General features: G+C 32.2%; 1 protein-coding gene across 1 annotated transcript; it reads left to right on the forward strand.

The window, feature by feature from the left end:
* The first annotated feature begins 866 nt into the window (after positions 1–866).
* On the forward strand, positions 867–4,549 carry LOC136273403 (uncharacterized). The gene is made up of 5 exons (XM_066077811.1): positions 867–1,097; positions 1,199–1,261; positions 2,954–3,047; positions 3,157–3,191; positions 3,337–4,549. Exons 1-5 carry the CDS (start codon positions 1,013–1,015, stop codon positions 3,825–3,827), a joined length of 768 nt encoding a protein of 255 aa, XP_065933883.1. The 5' UTR covers positions 867–1,012; the 3' UTR covers positions 3,828–4,549.
* The last annotated feature ends 7,974 nt before the right edge of the window (positions 4,550–12,523 follow it).

Below are 12,523 nucleotides of genomic sequence, written 5' to 3' on the forward strand. Positions count from 1 at the left end.
CAGTACTCAAAAATACTATTAGACATGTTTCACCTTCTCTTGTCAAATGAATTTTGAGACGAGTTTTCTCTATTTAATATATTTTATCTATGTAAAAAAATCAACTTGTCATTATGCCTTAACCCTATCCCAGGGAATTACAATTTGAGATAACTTGAATATATCCGGAGGATGCTCTCACACAAATATTAACATTTTTAGCCGGGTGGTTTTTGGGAAGAATAATTCTAAAGAATGCAAACAAAGGACTATATGCAGCAGTATGCATTTCTCGCCCACAACATTAAAGTTTAATAAATAGCTTTAAAAATAAGGTGGAAATAGCTAAGAAAAGTTTCGACGGAGAGCGCATGAAATCTGTATAGTAATAAATAATATGACGCTTCACAAGATTTTACTTTGAAATATATATTGTGTTTTAAACTGTGTTTATGATCAATTGAAAAGGAGAAAATATCCTACATATTCAAAAAACAATATATTTCAGAAAATAAAAATTTTACAATAAAAGAATGTTTCAGAGCCCATCCAACCCCAAAATATGATAATAATCGTGCTCTACTTTCAATCATATTTTTATTTTTAAGTTTTATCATTAATTGTAAAACTAGTACTACATGTATTTATCAACACCGGAAGAGTAATAAAAAGCATTGAACGTGATTGAATGTCGTATATACATATATTGAACTATCTGTCAATATTTTAGTGTCATTATAAATGAAGCAGGTTTAACAAGTGTTTTGTAAAAATTGCAAACGCCCAGCTTTTATCCATATTACATCATGTGATACATGTATATGTTACGTCTATCAGTAAGTTTTTCAGTAAACACATGTTAAGTCCGTTTAGGTCGTGCCTATAATTTCCTTTGGATGGCAATCCCTTTTAAGACTTATCAGTTTTTACAGTTTGACATAAGTAATCCTTTGTAGAGTGTGAACCAGGCTACGTGGGTATAAACTGTTCCAGAACCTGTCCACACGGGTACTTCGGACGTCGGTGCCTCGGGATGTGTAACTGTTCACTAGACATGTATTGTGAGCCTGCAAGAGGATGTTTGTGTAACATAACAAGTGGTAACTGTTCAGATCAAGGTACAATTCTTTACTGCGGCTTATAAAGAAACGTATGAAAATGCATTTAAAACATGGGCGCGGACGTTGAATTGATATTAACCTCTAACCATTTTTGACAGAAAAGGAATCTACAAAGGCATTGACAACAGTTGTTAGTCCGACAGCTAGTCTATCTGTTAAAAGTGAGTAATTTACTATCAATACCGGACTGGTTTGTCTAAATCAAAGAAAACTAGATAATAATCATAAACATTTATGTTTATAAAGTAATCAGATTTTACATTACATGTGAGGTCATATTAGTGATATAAACACACATGCAAAAAGAAAGTAATTCAGATCTACACTAGGAATTAAAGAAGGGTTTAACATCAATCCCAAGTTTGTATATATTCAAAGGACAATTTTCCAAGTTGAATCCATCATACACTTATCCTTACTTAAAACATAGTTGTGAAGTCTTTTTATTGGTCATTTAGTCTTATTACATATGGCAAGCTTATATCAGTGTGTTCAATATAAGTCTAACACTCCACTCTTCAGTATTGATAACTTTCAGAATTAGAAAATCAATAGATAGCCCAAATTAAAACACGTTGCTGCAAATACGATATATGCATCATAAACGCCCGAAAACACCAGACAGTTAAGGAATTAATTCAATATTTATTTGTTTTATACGATATAAAATGGTCTGGGGCAGTTTACGCTTTATAAACCGCGAATTCATTGCTTATAATTTAATTTTTTTACTCTCCGTTGTAGATAAAAACGGTCATTTGACCTTTAAAATGACGTAAAATTGTACAAAATTCAAACGTAACGTCAGGCGTATTGATACATTTTTGACGTTAGTCTTATTATGACGTAGGCAACATTCTTTATACGATATCAAATAATTTTTTAGCCAATCAAAAAGCGCGTTACAACCAGAATTAAATTATTTTCTGATAACCAAAGCAACCTAATATGTTTTCTTATGGAACTGCAATTGGCTGTGTCTAATATTAACCGAGATGCCTCAAATATGTTATTTTCTTAAACAAACAATGATGATGATAAGATAACGGTTCTTATCAATTTTCATCCAAGACGATTATTATCAATTTTTGTACGTTGTGCTTCATATTTATTAAAACCGATACTATTCAAAATAAGACATTACATCATATTCGTATTATTTTGTACAAAAATTAAAATATAGTGATCACCCACTTTAAACGTTTCACACTGCGAAATGCATTTTTATTGACTTTGTTTATAATATTCGTTTAACATATTGAACGTGTTACACTGCAAAATATATTTGAATTTACATTAAGAAATTTCATTGAACAAGCTTAAGACCGACAGCGAAAGCAAGGCATATATTGTATCTAATCACATATCGGAAATTTCTAATATAATGATGATCGAAAAAGAAATTTGACAAGTGAAAATTATGCAAGAAAATCTATTATGAATCTTGAATAATACTTTACCATGTATGATTTGTTAGTTATAGTTCTCGTTTACTTAGAACCTCCGTGGTAAGCGCAAAATCAACAAAATTATTTCATTTTTATTAAGGTCTCATTGGTCAATTAGGGGGTAAGTTGACAGTTAACAAGTATTTACAGAGGCACTTTGCGCTGTGGTGAAGTGTATGTCATGAAATTCATCGGATCATAGAGAGCATTGAAAGGTTATGAATCATGAAACTTCTATGAAAGATAATTATTTTAAACAATTATTATGTTTAGTTAAGACCACAGATGGAGCGGGCTTGGAGAATCGGGTCAGAGAGACGAAATCATCTAAAGATATTTTTCCTTTGGCAAGGCATCGGTCGTTAATGCTCTTTTTTTTTATGGTACTTTGTTATTCATTACTAGTGACTGATGAAGGTGAAGAAAAAATAGAAGCTGTAGCCGTTCCTTTATCGATTTCTGCCATAGCCTTTCTGGTTTTTGGCACAGTCTGCATCAGGTAAACTTGCTTAATATAATATACCATTTTCAAATCATACCTAAAACTCTAAAATAGTATCAGTGGCATATCAAATCGTTTGATTTAGATTATGTTATGTTTTTTTAAGAATACGATATTCACAAATCTTGAAAAGAAGAACAGGTAAGTATTTTCCTAATATAATTATATCAATGATAAAGGTTATAAACAGTGATTTATTTTCAAAGATGAAGTAAATAATAGTTTCATCCTTACTTAACGGGTTTCTTTTAACATATTAATACTTTTCTAATAAAACTTGTAACAGATTCCACAGTCAGAAACCACCGTTCCGAAACAGATGAGTCCAATCCAAACGACGACATTTACGACCATTTAAACCTTAGAGTTCACCATTCCAACCATTCTATCTATCACATGGGCAGTATGGCGGTGACCGGGGATACAGCGTCTGGTAGTAACGTCCCCCTACAGCAGGCGCAAAGTGAGGAAAGTATCCAAAACACATATCACGACTGTGGCTTTCAGAGATATGAAGAGGAAATTAGTGAAAGTTTAGTGGACGAACACCACAGGGAAACTGTTAACGATAAAACAACAGATCAACAAGCAGTTATATATTCAACACCATGCAAACGTATAACAAAGAAACCGCTATCTTGTTCTTCTCAACATGGGCAACAAAAGAGTTGTGATGAAACTATGAATTTCGAATATACAAACTCGACTATTGATACTGTCGTGCTCGAGCCAAAACTACAAACAAATAATATCCTTCCAAATTGGACACAAGATTAACAAACATGCAAATGATGGAGTGATTTAGTATTAAAATAGTATTAGGGCAGAAAGTCCATTGGAGAGCGAAGAGTATATGCGTCAGTTTTAATGAACAGTTGACGACGTTTTTTTATAAAAATTAATTGTGTCCACTTGCCTTGTTTAACAGAATCTGATCTCGAAATCTTAAATTAAATCAACTGTGCTGCGATATTAATGTATTTTAACACTGAACTGGGCCAAAATATAACATACTGGCTATTGCTCAGATAATGTATACCGGGAAATATTCACCCCTCTCGCCCTCATTGTCAGCTGGTGAATTTAAGACTGGGAGAGTTCCAATGTTTTATATTATCTTTTTTAAAGACGACTGCGCCTGGGTTAATTCAAAACGGGGCAAAACTTTTTGTAAGTGTAGACGGGCAAAAATTACACTGGGCAAAAGTAACCCTGTATACAGTATCTCGTTGAACTATTTTTCACAAAATAAATATTGTTGTATTTCAAAGTTTTTAAAGAAATGAATCAATTTTTTCTTTGCAATAGTTACATGTATTACTTGCTTATTCCAAAAGAAGACCTGACAAGATAATTTTCTGTCTGTAAACATGCAGAAGTGCCGAAACGGAAAAAGGCATGAGTACAGTTCCGCAGGGGGTGTAATACGGATCCGTATCAGCCCAAGGGCTAATAAATTGTATCAGTCCCGGAGGCCGATATGAGTTTTGGGGTGTCATCTGTATCACATAAACAAAAAACATGTATTTATTATTAAGGATGTAATAGAATCATATATAAAAATTTTGTAGATATCGACGAACTTTGAGATTGCATGCGATGATCAAAGTCCAAAATTGTACGGACTTTGGTTTTATTTTCACGAAATCAAATTTCTCAAAGAGCATATACATGTTACACACGATGTCCTCAATCAGATGTTTGAATAGTTGTCAACTTAATGCGTAACGCTTAGGTTTATATCATGTTTGATTTTATCAAGATTACAAAGTTCACAGGGTAAATATAGATATATTATTAAACCGGAACAACTTAAGGAAATTAAATTTAAAACATGTAGATCCCCAAAAAGAATTAAAGAAACAAATCTGTATTTTCATCTCATCTTATAATTTGAAATCAGAGTCAACATTCACCATGGTAAATCTATTATGAATTTTTGTAATACCAAAAAGGGTTGTCTGTCAAATTATTGGTTGCTCGAATGTGTGCATGGTACCTAACAAATAAGTAATTCCTTAACTAAATAAAATTCTGATGCGGCTATAATTGTAAATCAATATAGTTTCAATCATCTTTCCCTTTCCAATGATATTAATGATAAAAAAAATTTTGAAAGTTATTTGTTCAAAGTTTTGTTTTAGCGCTTCTGTTAAATGTTGTACTGGGTGTTATCTTAGTAAGAATAAATTTATAGATAAGTATGGTCGAACATTAATAATCAGAATGGTTGTCTGATATTTATAGGTTCAAAACAAAAACACCAGTTTAATTAAATTGTCAATTCTTGTTGATGATGCTGTAGATAAAAGATTATCTACCTGTGTTTTGCATTAATTCAGATAGAAAAAAAACTTATCATTAGCCTGGTTATTTACAAGAGGATATCAGAACCAAATTCATAGATTTGCATTTCTACTGGGTTTTTTTTTATCAAAGTGCCAACTAGGTAAACGTGACTTTTGGTAGTAGTCAGAAACCCGATGAATGCGAACTTGACGACATAAATTTTCAATGTTGATGTAAAAATTAAGTAATTATTTCAATGTTTTATAACACTCCACATTTTAATTTGAAACCAAAATAGAGTTAAAACTATGATTATACAAAACATAAGTGTAAACCAGGCGCCACAGGTGAGAAATCTCCTACACATGTCCACCAATGCAAAGAACAATCAAATCAAAGTTCTATACCAATATAAAATTATAAAACCTTCAAAACATAGGGTATTCGCTCAAAGCGAATCATTGTGCGGGCAATTATGACACATACCAATGTCCAATGGAAATGTTTGGCATTATGCGAGCAAATTACAGCAGGAAGCTTAATGAGATAACAAACATGGATTTGTCACATGTTATGATTTTGATAATATCAACAGGTGACATTATTACACAAACTCCAGTTTCTCTTCATGATCCTGACTGAACAGCTGTGTATCAAAGGTCACCTCAGAGAGATTTAAAATATTAGATAACTGAAATACCAAAGGGACGCACTTTATTGTGGACGAGTCTGTTTTTGGTAAACACGTTGTTAAACATAGCGTATACAATAACACAAGAGGAGTCAAAGAATTTTACGTTAGAATGCTGCCTGTAAATAGTATCGATAACTATTCCCAATTAGCACAGACATTTTTTGTACCGTTTACAATGTCTTTACAAAATATTGTGTCTTACCGCTGTAATATAACATTGAAACAAGTATTTTTTAAAAGAATGATCGGCATGTAATATCATTCGTCACAGCTTTGTTGATGTAATGCGAAAGCGTTATGTTACATGCAATAAACATAATTAATAAGATATATCGCACCGATTTGTTGATATCCGAAATAGGAAGACATGAATAAGCTTTGCTTTAAAAGGGGTGCGCAGCTATCTGTACATTTGAGGATAAGAATTTTAGCATTTCTTGAGGTGGCTTGTTTCTGCCTGATTTTTAAATCTTTAAAATAATTATGAAGCTGCGCAGTTCGACAGCTGTTTTGAGTGATTAAAAAGACATTGTCCCGTTCTTGTATACATTTTTTTCAAAGTACAAACAAAATGACATGTTTGACTTCAGAAGAAGGCAGAAACAAGCCAGTTCAAGAAATGTTTACATTCCTATCCTCAAATGTACAAGATGGCCGCACATCCCCCTTAAGTAGGCGAATTGTACTTTCTATTAAAGGGACATGGTCACGATTTTGGTCAATTGTTTTTCAGTTTTTAATGTTTTAATGAGAACTATTTTAATGTTTAAAATGATTTACTAAGGCATTTTTAATAATCGTGACCATGCCCCTTAAATATTCATAAGCATATGTGAAGATAAACGTAATCTAAAACATTATTTATGTAACTGTATAAATGTTTTATACTCTCAGATCAAACGCATTAGAATAACGCTTTTAGTCATTTACATACACGAGGTTGTCATTACATAGTAAATAGTGTAAGGTGCAATGCGCGCGCAAATAGTAACATTTGCCGGATGCCTCATATTGACACAATTTTAAAGAACGCGCTTCGTGTCGATGGCTACTTTATGCGATTGATATTAGTTTAGTTACAGTTTCAAATGCAAATAATAAATCTAAATTAATCAGAATTTATTGTGTGCCAATTTAAAACTTTAGTTAGGTATAAAAATGCAGTGAAAAATGCTGGGAATATAAAAGAGATACAGCGTGTATAGTTTAACATACCCCTTATAATGAAATATTTTATTGTAGAATTGTGATTTTACATAAAACAGTTGCAAATAATTTGGAAATTATATAAAAAAAATTTTAATAATGTTTTTGTCTATGCTATCCAAATTAAAACAATATTGCCCAGTAACGAAAATATATATAGTTGAAGCCCCGATGTGGTCATCTAACGGTGTAGGTTTTCCTCTAAGACTACATTTCCAATGACACTATCATTTAATGAGTCAATGATTTACATCTACGTATCACTACTTATTATCGCTGTAAGATGTTAAACCTCTGGTTGATCAGCAAATAAACTCATTTACTATCAAAGCAGTTCTATAAAAATGAAATATTTTGATTTGGTATATTAACATACAGCGATGATTTTTTGAGAGTGTTCAGGTTAAGACTTATTATAGTCTTTGGGATCAAAAGGATGTAATATTTTCGAAATTAGGAAACTTTCCAGTTTTACAAAAATATACATCGGAAAAACTATTTTTAAAATGCTAATATTTGTGAACGTAAGATTGCTTGGGAGTCTTTAAACTTCTTGTTATAGTCAGAAAGAGAACGTTACACTTTGGAAGAATAACCAGTCTAAACCAACCAATATTGTTATAGAAACACTTACGAATATTTTCCGAGGACATATATTTTTTGGCAATTATAATTGCAATGTAATAAAACAAACTTTATAATGTTGCAAGTTTTGGCTCACTGGATCATAGAAACGACAAACTTTCAAAACGGGCAAACTTTTGTACTTTTGCTTATTTTCATATATATATTTTCTTAGAAAGATTGAAAGTTTGAAAATATATGTACTACTTCTTTGATAAGAAGTACTGATATAAACTCAACACTAAAAGTACATTTGGACTAATTAAATCAAATTGGTATGGCGGAAATGTCCAAAGTATGCTTGATGCCTTATCGATTGATAATCACTATATAGATTTATGATTATTGGAACAAACCAGGAAAATATTTAAACTAAAATATTTACTTCAGAAATTAGCCGTTATGTATTACGTGTATATTTCATGGTATTTAATTCCTTTTAATGAAGTTTAACAATGATTCATCAGCCATGGATTATCGTTCTATGCTATTTAAACATTTTTTCGGGTGCATGCCAAACTGCTTCTGATAAAGGTTATTGTAACCTACCAAACAGGTAAGGGGTCCCTTCAAATAGTCTTAAAGAGAGAGAGACGAACCTTAACATGGAATATATATTAACATATAATGTTCAAATATTGACACACCTTTTTGAAAACGGCTTCTGCTTCTCTTCAGAACCCAAAACAAATTAATGTAGTTTCATAGTCTTGAAATACGATTTATGAGTATTTAGATCTTTCAACATTAACATTTTACACATAAATGTACGAGATAAATATTCTTATTAAACTTATATTCTTCGAACTTACTTTTTTCAGTTTTTCAATAGATTGTTGCACAGGGTTTTACCTAAGCGAAAATAAATGCAAAGGTATGTATCACCTTATATATTTATGTTTATACTTGTATTTGAGATGGCCTGACAATATTTGTTGCTTAGTTTTTTGGGGGGTTATTTTGGATTTTATTTGGTTTTGGGTTGTTGTTGTTTGTTTTGGGGTTTTTTTTTGGGGGGGGGGGTGTAAATGAAATATCGATAGTTAACATTGTATTGTAAGATATGTATATGAGAATTCAACAAAAGTTCATTCGGAAAGACATGTGGTGATAACGACAATGTTCAAATTCAAAAGTCCAAAGGAAAATTACAAAACAGGAGCAGAGCGAACACGGACATCTTAAAAATATAGAGGTAGGATCAGATGCCATGGAGGAGTGAGCATTCTCTGGTCACACCCGCCATGTGCTTTTTATAGTAATCGAGGAAAACGGAAAAAGTCCGTAGACAATTAGGTGATAAATTATGGTCAAACAATTAGTATGAAAATTTGAAAAACGTCAGTCAGCCTGCAACCCAGTGGACGATTGTATTAGCTGACAAGGTCGTTGTATCGACCATAGAACTTACGAAAAAAATTACTTTAAACAAGACTGTTGATAGTCCTGTTTTATCAGCTTGTTTGTCGGTAGCTTGCCTCGCCTTAGAAACTGTTCATACGAAGAAGTGAAGGGCATTCTGGAAGGTGAAACGTATCATTTAAAACAAACTCATTTTATTATTATTAAATGAACTGTACTGAGGAATTAATGAGGTTGCTTAGAGGTCACGTGATGGTCAGTATTTAGAGGTTTCTCAAGATGTAATGACGTTGATGTTTGGTGTTTAAGCAGTTTGGATTATTTAAGGAGTTTATTACCTATATCAGAACTTTTTATATCCAGTGCAGATTATTGTGTATTGATTGTATGAAGAACGGAAACATTTTGCAGGTCTACCTGTGCAATTAAACGCTGTAAAAATTAGGAAACGTTTTCCTGAAACTTGATATGATGCCTAACCTAATTCTGGGTGACGAGGCTGGAGCTACACCCAATTCTGGGACATGCAATAATCATGATAATGTAAACGTGACTTTACCCAATTCTGGGTTGAATGATAATGTACCTCATTCTGGGTCTGACATTCTGAATACATCCGATTCTTGATTTAAAATTATTTTGACAATGCTATTGTGCAGTCAATTAGTTCTGAATACAGATATTCCGGGATTACCGTAACGGGAACGATGGCGGCAGCCATATGCGAAGCTTTGCTAGGGACCATTTTGAACCAACAACAAACGTTCTTTAACAATTTAATGTTTGAGATCAAGCAACAGAAATCCAGAACTCCGATAACTGAAAATCGAGTGTAGAGAGTAAACTAGACCTCGGCAAATCAGAATCGGATGTATCTGACGACGACGATATAGAGGAAATTCGGAGGACATTGTCACACTAATCTGATATTCATATAGAATAAGTCGATCTCCTCAAAGTCGAACATATAAATCCAGATAAAGATGAAGACCTCATCAAACAAATTGAACATTTTTACAAACAGGACGAGAAAAGGAGTTCAAGGAATGATTGGCTAAAATAGTCAACGATAGAAGTTATATTCGTATAAATGATGATGAGAAGGAAGATCAGTTAACTAAACATTACAAGCCTGATAATTGAGTAAATTTACAAGTTCCAAGGGTAAACAAAGGCATCTGGACCTCTTTGGGACGAAGATCTCACAAAATGAACAGACACTTGTTTGCAAAGTTTTATATCCATTGTTAGATTTAATGGATTAACTCATGAATACAACCACAAATAAAATCGAGATGAAAACAACAGATGTAAAAAAATCACTTAGCCTTCGCTAATGACACCCTCACAATGATGCAAATAGCATTCGCTGATTTATCACAACGCAGTTGCCATTTTCTCAAGCCAGACCTGACCAAAGAATTTAAAACATTGTGTGCTGTGGACAATTCCGTTACCAGCAAACTCTTTTGTGATGATCTTGACAATCATATCAATGAAATCACAGATGCGCGTCAATTAAGCAGAAAAATCGTTCACTCAAATAGAGCGAAGAGAAACAATCGGAAATATATGCCCTTTGATTAACAAAAAACATCTTGATTAAGATCTTGACACAAGCAATTGGTCAACGAAATACGAAGTCGACATTTTTAGACAGGCGCCAACAGCCAAAGATATCCAGGAACCAAAACTAATTACATAAGAAGTAGACCAACATGTAAGTGAGTTACAATATATGATTGGGATTTATTCTGTGGTGATCTAAGATTATTGTGTCCTAAACTTTTTATTTTGTTAGCTTTGTTGTCAGGTCAACGAAGTCAAACATTTCAATTGATAGATAGATATTAGAAATGTACAATTTGATAGGTTTGGTGTAAATATTTATATTGGTGATATTTTGAAACAAACTTGCCCTGAATATCATTTGACACCTCTTGAGTTCAAGTATTTTACAAATGAAACCTTTTGTGCTGTGATGACTTCCCATGTATATATTGAAAGAACAAAAAGATTAATAAAGAATGAAACTCAATTGTTTATAAGTTCCACAGGATATGTAAACAGACAGTGGCAAATTGGATAAAAAATGTGCTATGTAAATCAGGGATTGATGTGATACAATTCTCACCTCATAGTACATAAAGTGCAGCAGTCAATGCAGCAGTCAATGCTGCATAACAGTATAATGTATCAATTCATATCATTTTCAAATCAGCAGACTTGGCATCAGGTTGTGTATTCAGAAAATTTTCTCATAAAGACATTATTACTCATTAAAGTATGGGAGAAAATCTTATGAAAAAGGCTTAAAAAAAGACTTAAGTTATTGTTTTATAATAGAATAGTAGATGGTATGATATTAACTGTTGTACATTTGCTGTTGTAAATATTAGATATGTATATATTGAGAATAAGATGTTTTGTTTTTGAATTATTAAATACTTTTGATGAATCTAATATCTCATTGATTCCTCAGTACAGATGGTTTGGTATAATTGAAAATTAAATGAATAGTCTATTGAATATAAAATTTAATGACAATTTTACCAATCAACATACTATTGAGGGATCAAATGCTTATTCCAATTAATTTTGGTTCCCTCTTTATAAATTACATGAATAAGTCTGAAAATGAAATTTGTAAATTTATAATTACATCAAATGTATAATGTATTTTCTTTGAAGACTGACCATCACGTAAACTCTAAACCTATTTTTTTGTAATCCTCTCAAAATGTATTAAGAATACACACACACACACACACATATCTCTCTCTCTCTCTCTCTCTCTCTCTCTCTCTCTCTCTATATATATATATATATATATATATATATATATATATATATATATACTGCCACAAAATCGATGGGAAAAGACACTTTGGTGTCATCTTAAATGCTCCAATACTTACATGTATCATTCCCTCAATTGATTACATACTGTAGATCCCTAATCTAACTCGAGGAGATAATTTCCGCGTTAAATCGCGAGAAGCAACCCTCGCTGATTTTAGAATCTCGCTTTTATTTTTCAGACAGTTTTTAACTAAAATTTATTTTTTTAAAATGATGCTCGCTTTTTAATATTCTCGCAATTTTATACAAACCAGCGGAATTGCAGGATTAAGTACTCGCGTAAAAAAGAAATTAACAGTAATACAACCAATCAATGCGTTCAGCATTAAAAATTTGAGAACACTCAATCGATTTGAAATGTTGTTTAAAAGGATTTCACTCCCTTTTGAACCCTATTATGGTTAAAGTTAGATAAAAGAAATATGCTTGTAGAATG

This window comes from Magallana gigas, chromosome 3 (genome assembly GCF_963853765.1).
Source record: "Magallana gigas chromosome 3, xbMagGiga1.1, whole genome shotgun sequence".
NCBI lineage: Eukaryota > Metazoa > Mollusca > Bivalvia > Ostreida > Ostreidae > Magallana > Magallana gigas.

Bases quoted from the DNA above. Each gene is read 5' to 3' on its own strand.
- LOC136273403 (XM_066077811.1), top strand. From the start codon at position 1,013: ATGTGTAACTGTTCACTAGACATGTATTGTGAGCCTGCAAGAGGATGT. The intron at 3,048-3,156 runs GTAAACTTGCTT...TGTTTTTTTAAG, and splicing joins TTTGGCACAGTCTGCATCAG to AATACGATATTCACAAATCT. The intron at 3,192-3,336 runs GTAAGTATTTTC...AACTTGTAACAG, and splicing joins AATCTTGAAAAGAAGAACAG to ATTCCACAGTCAGAAACCAC.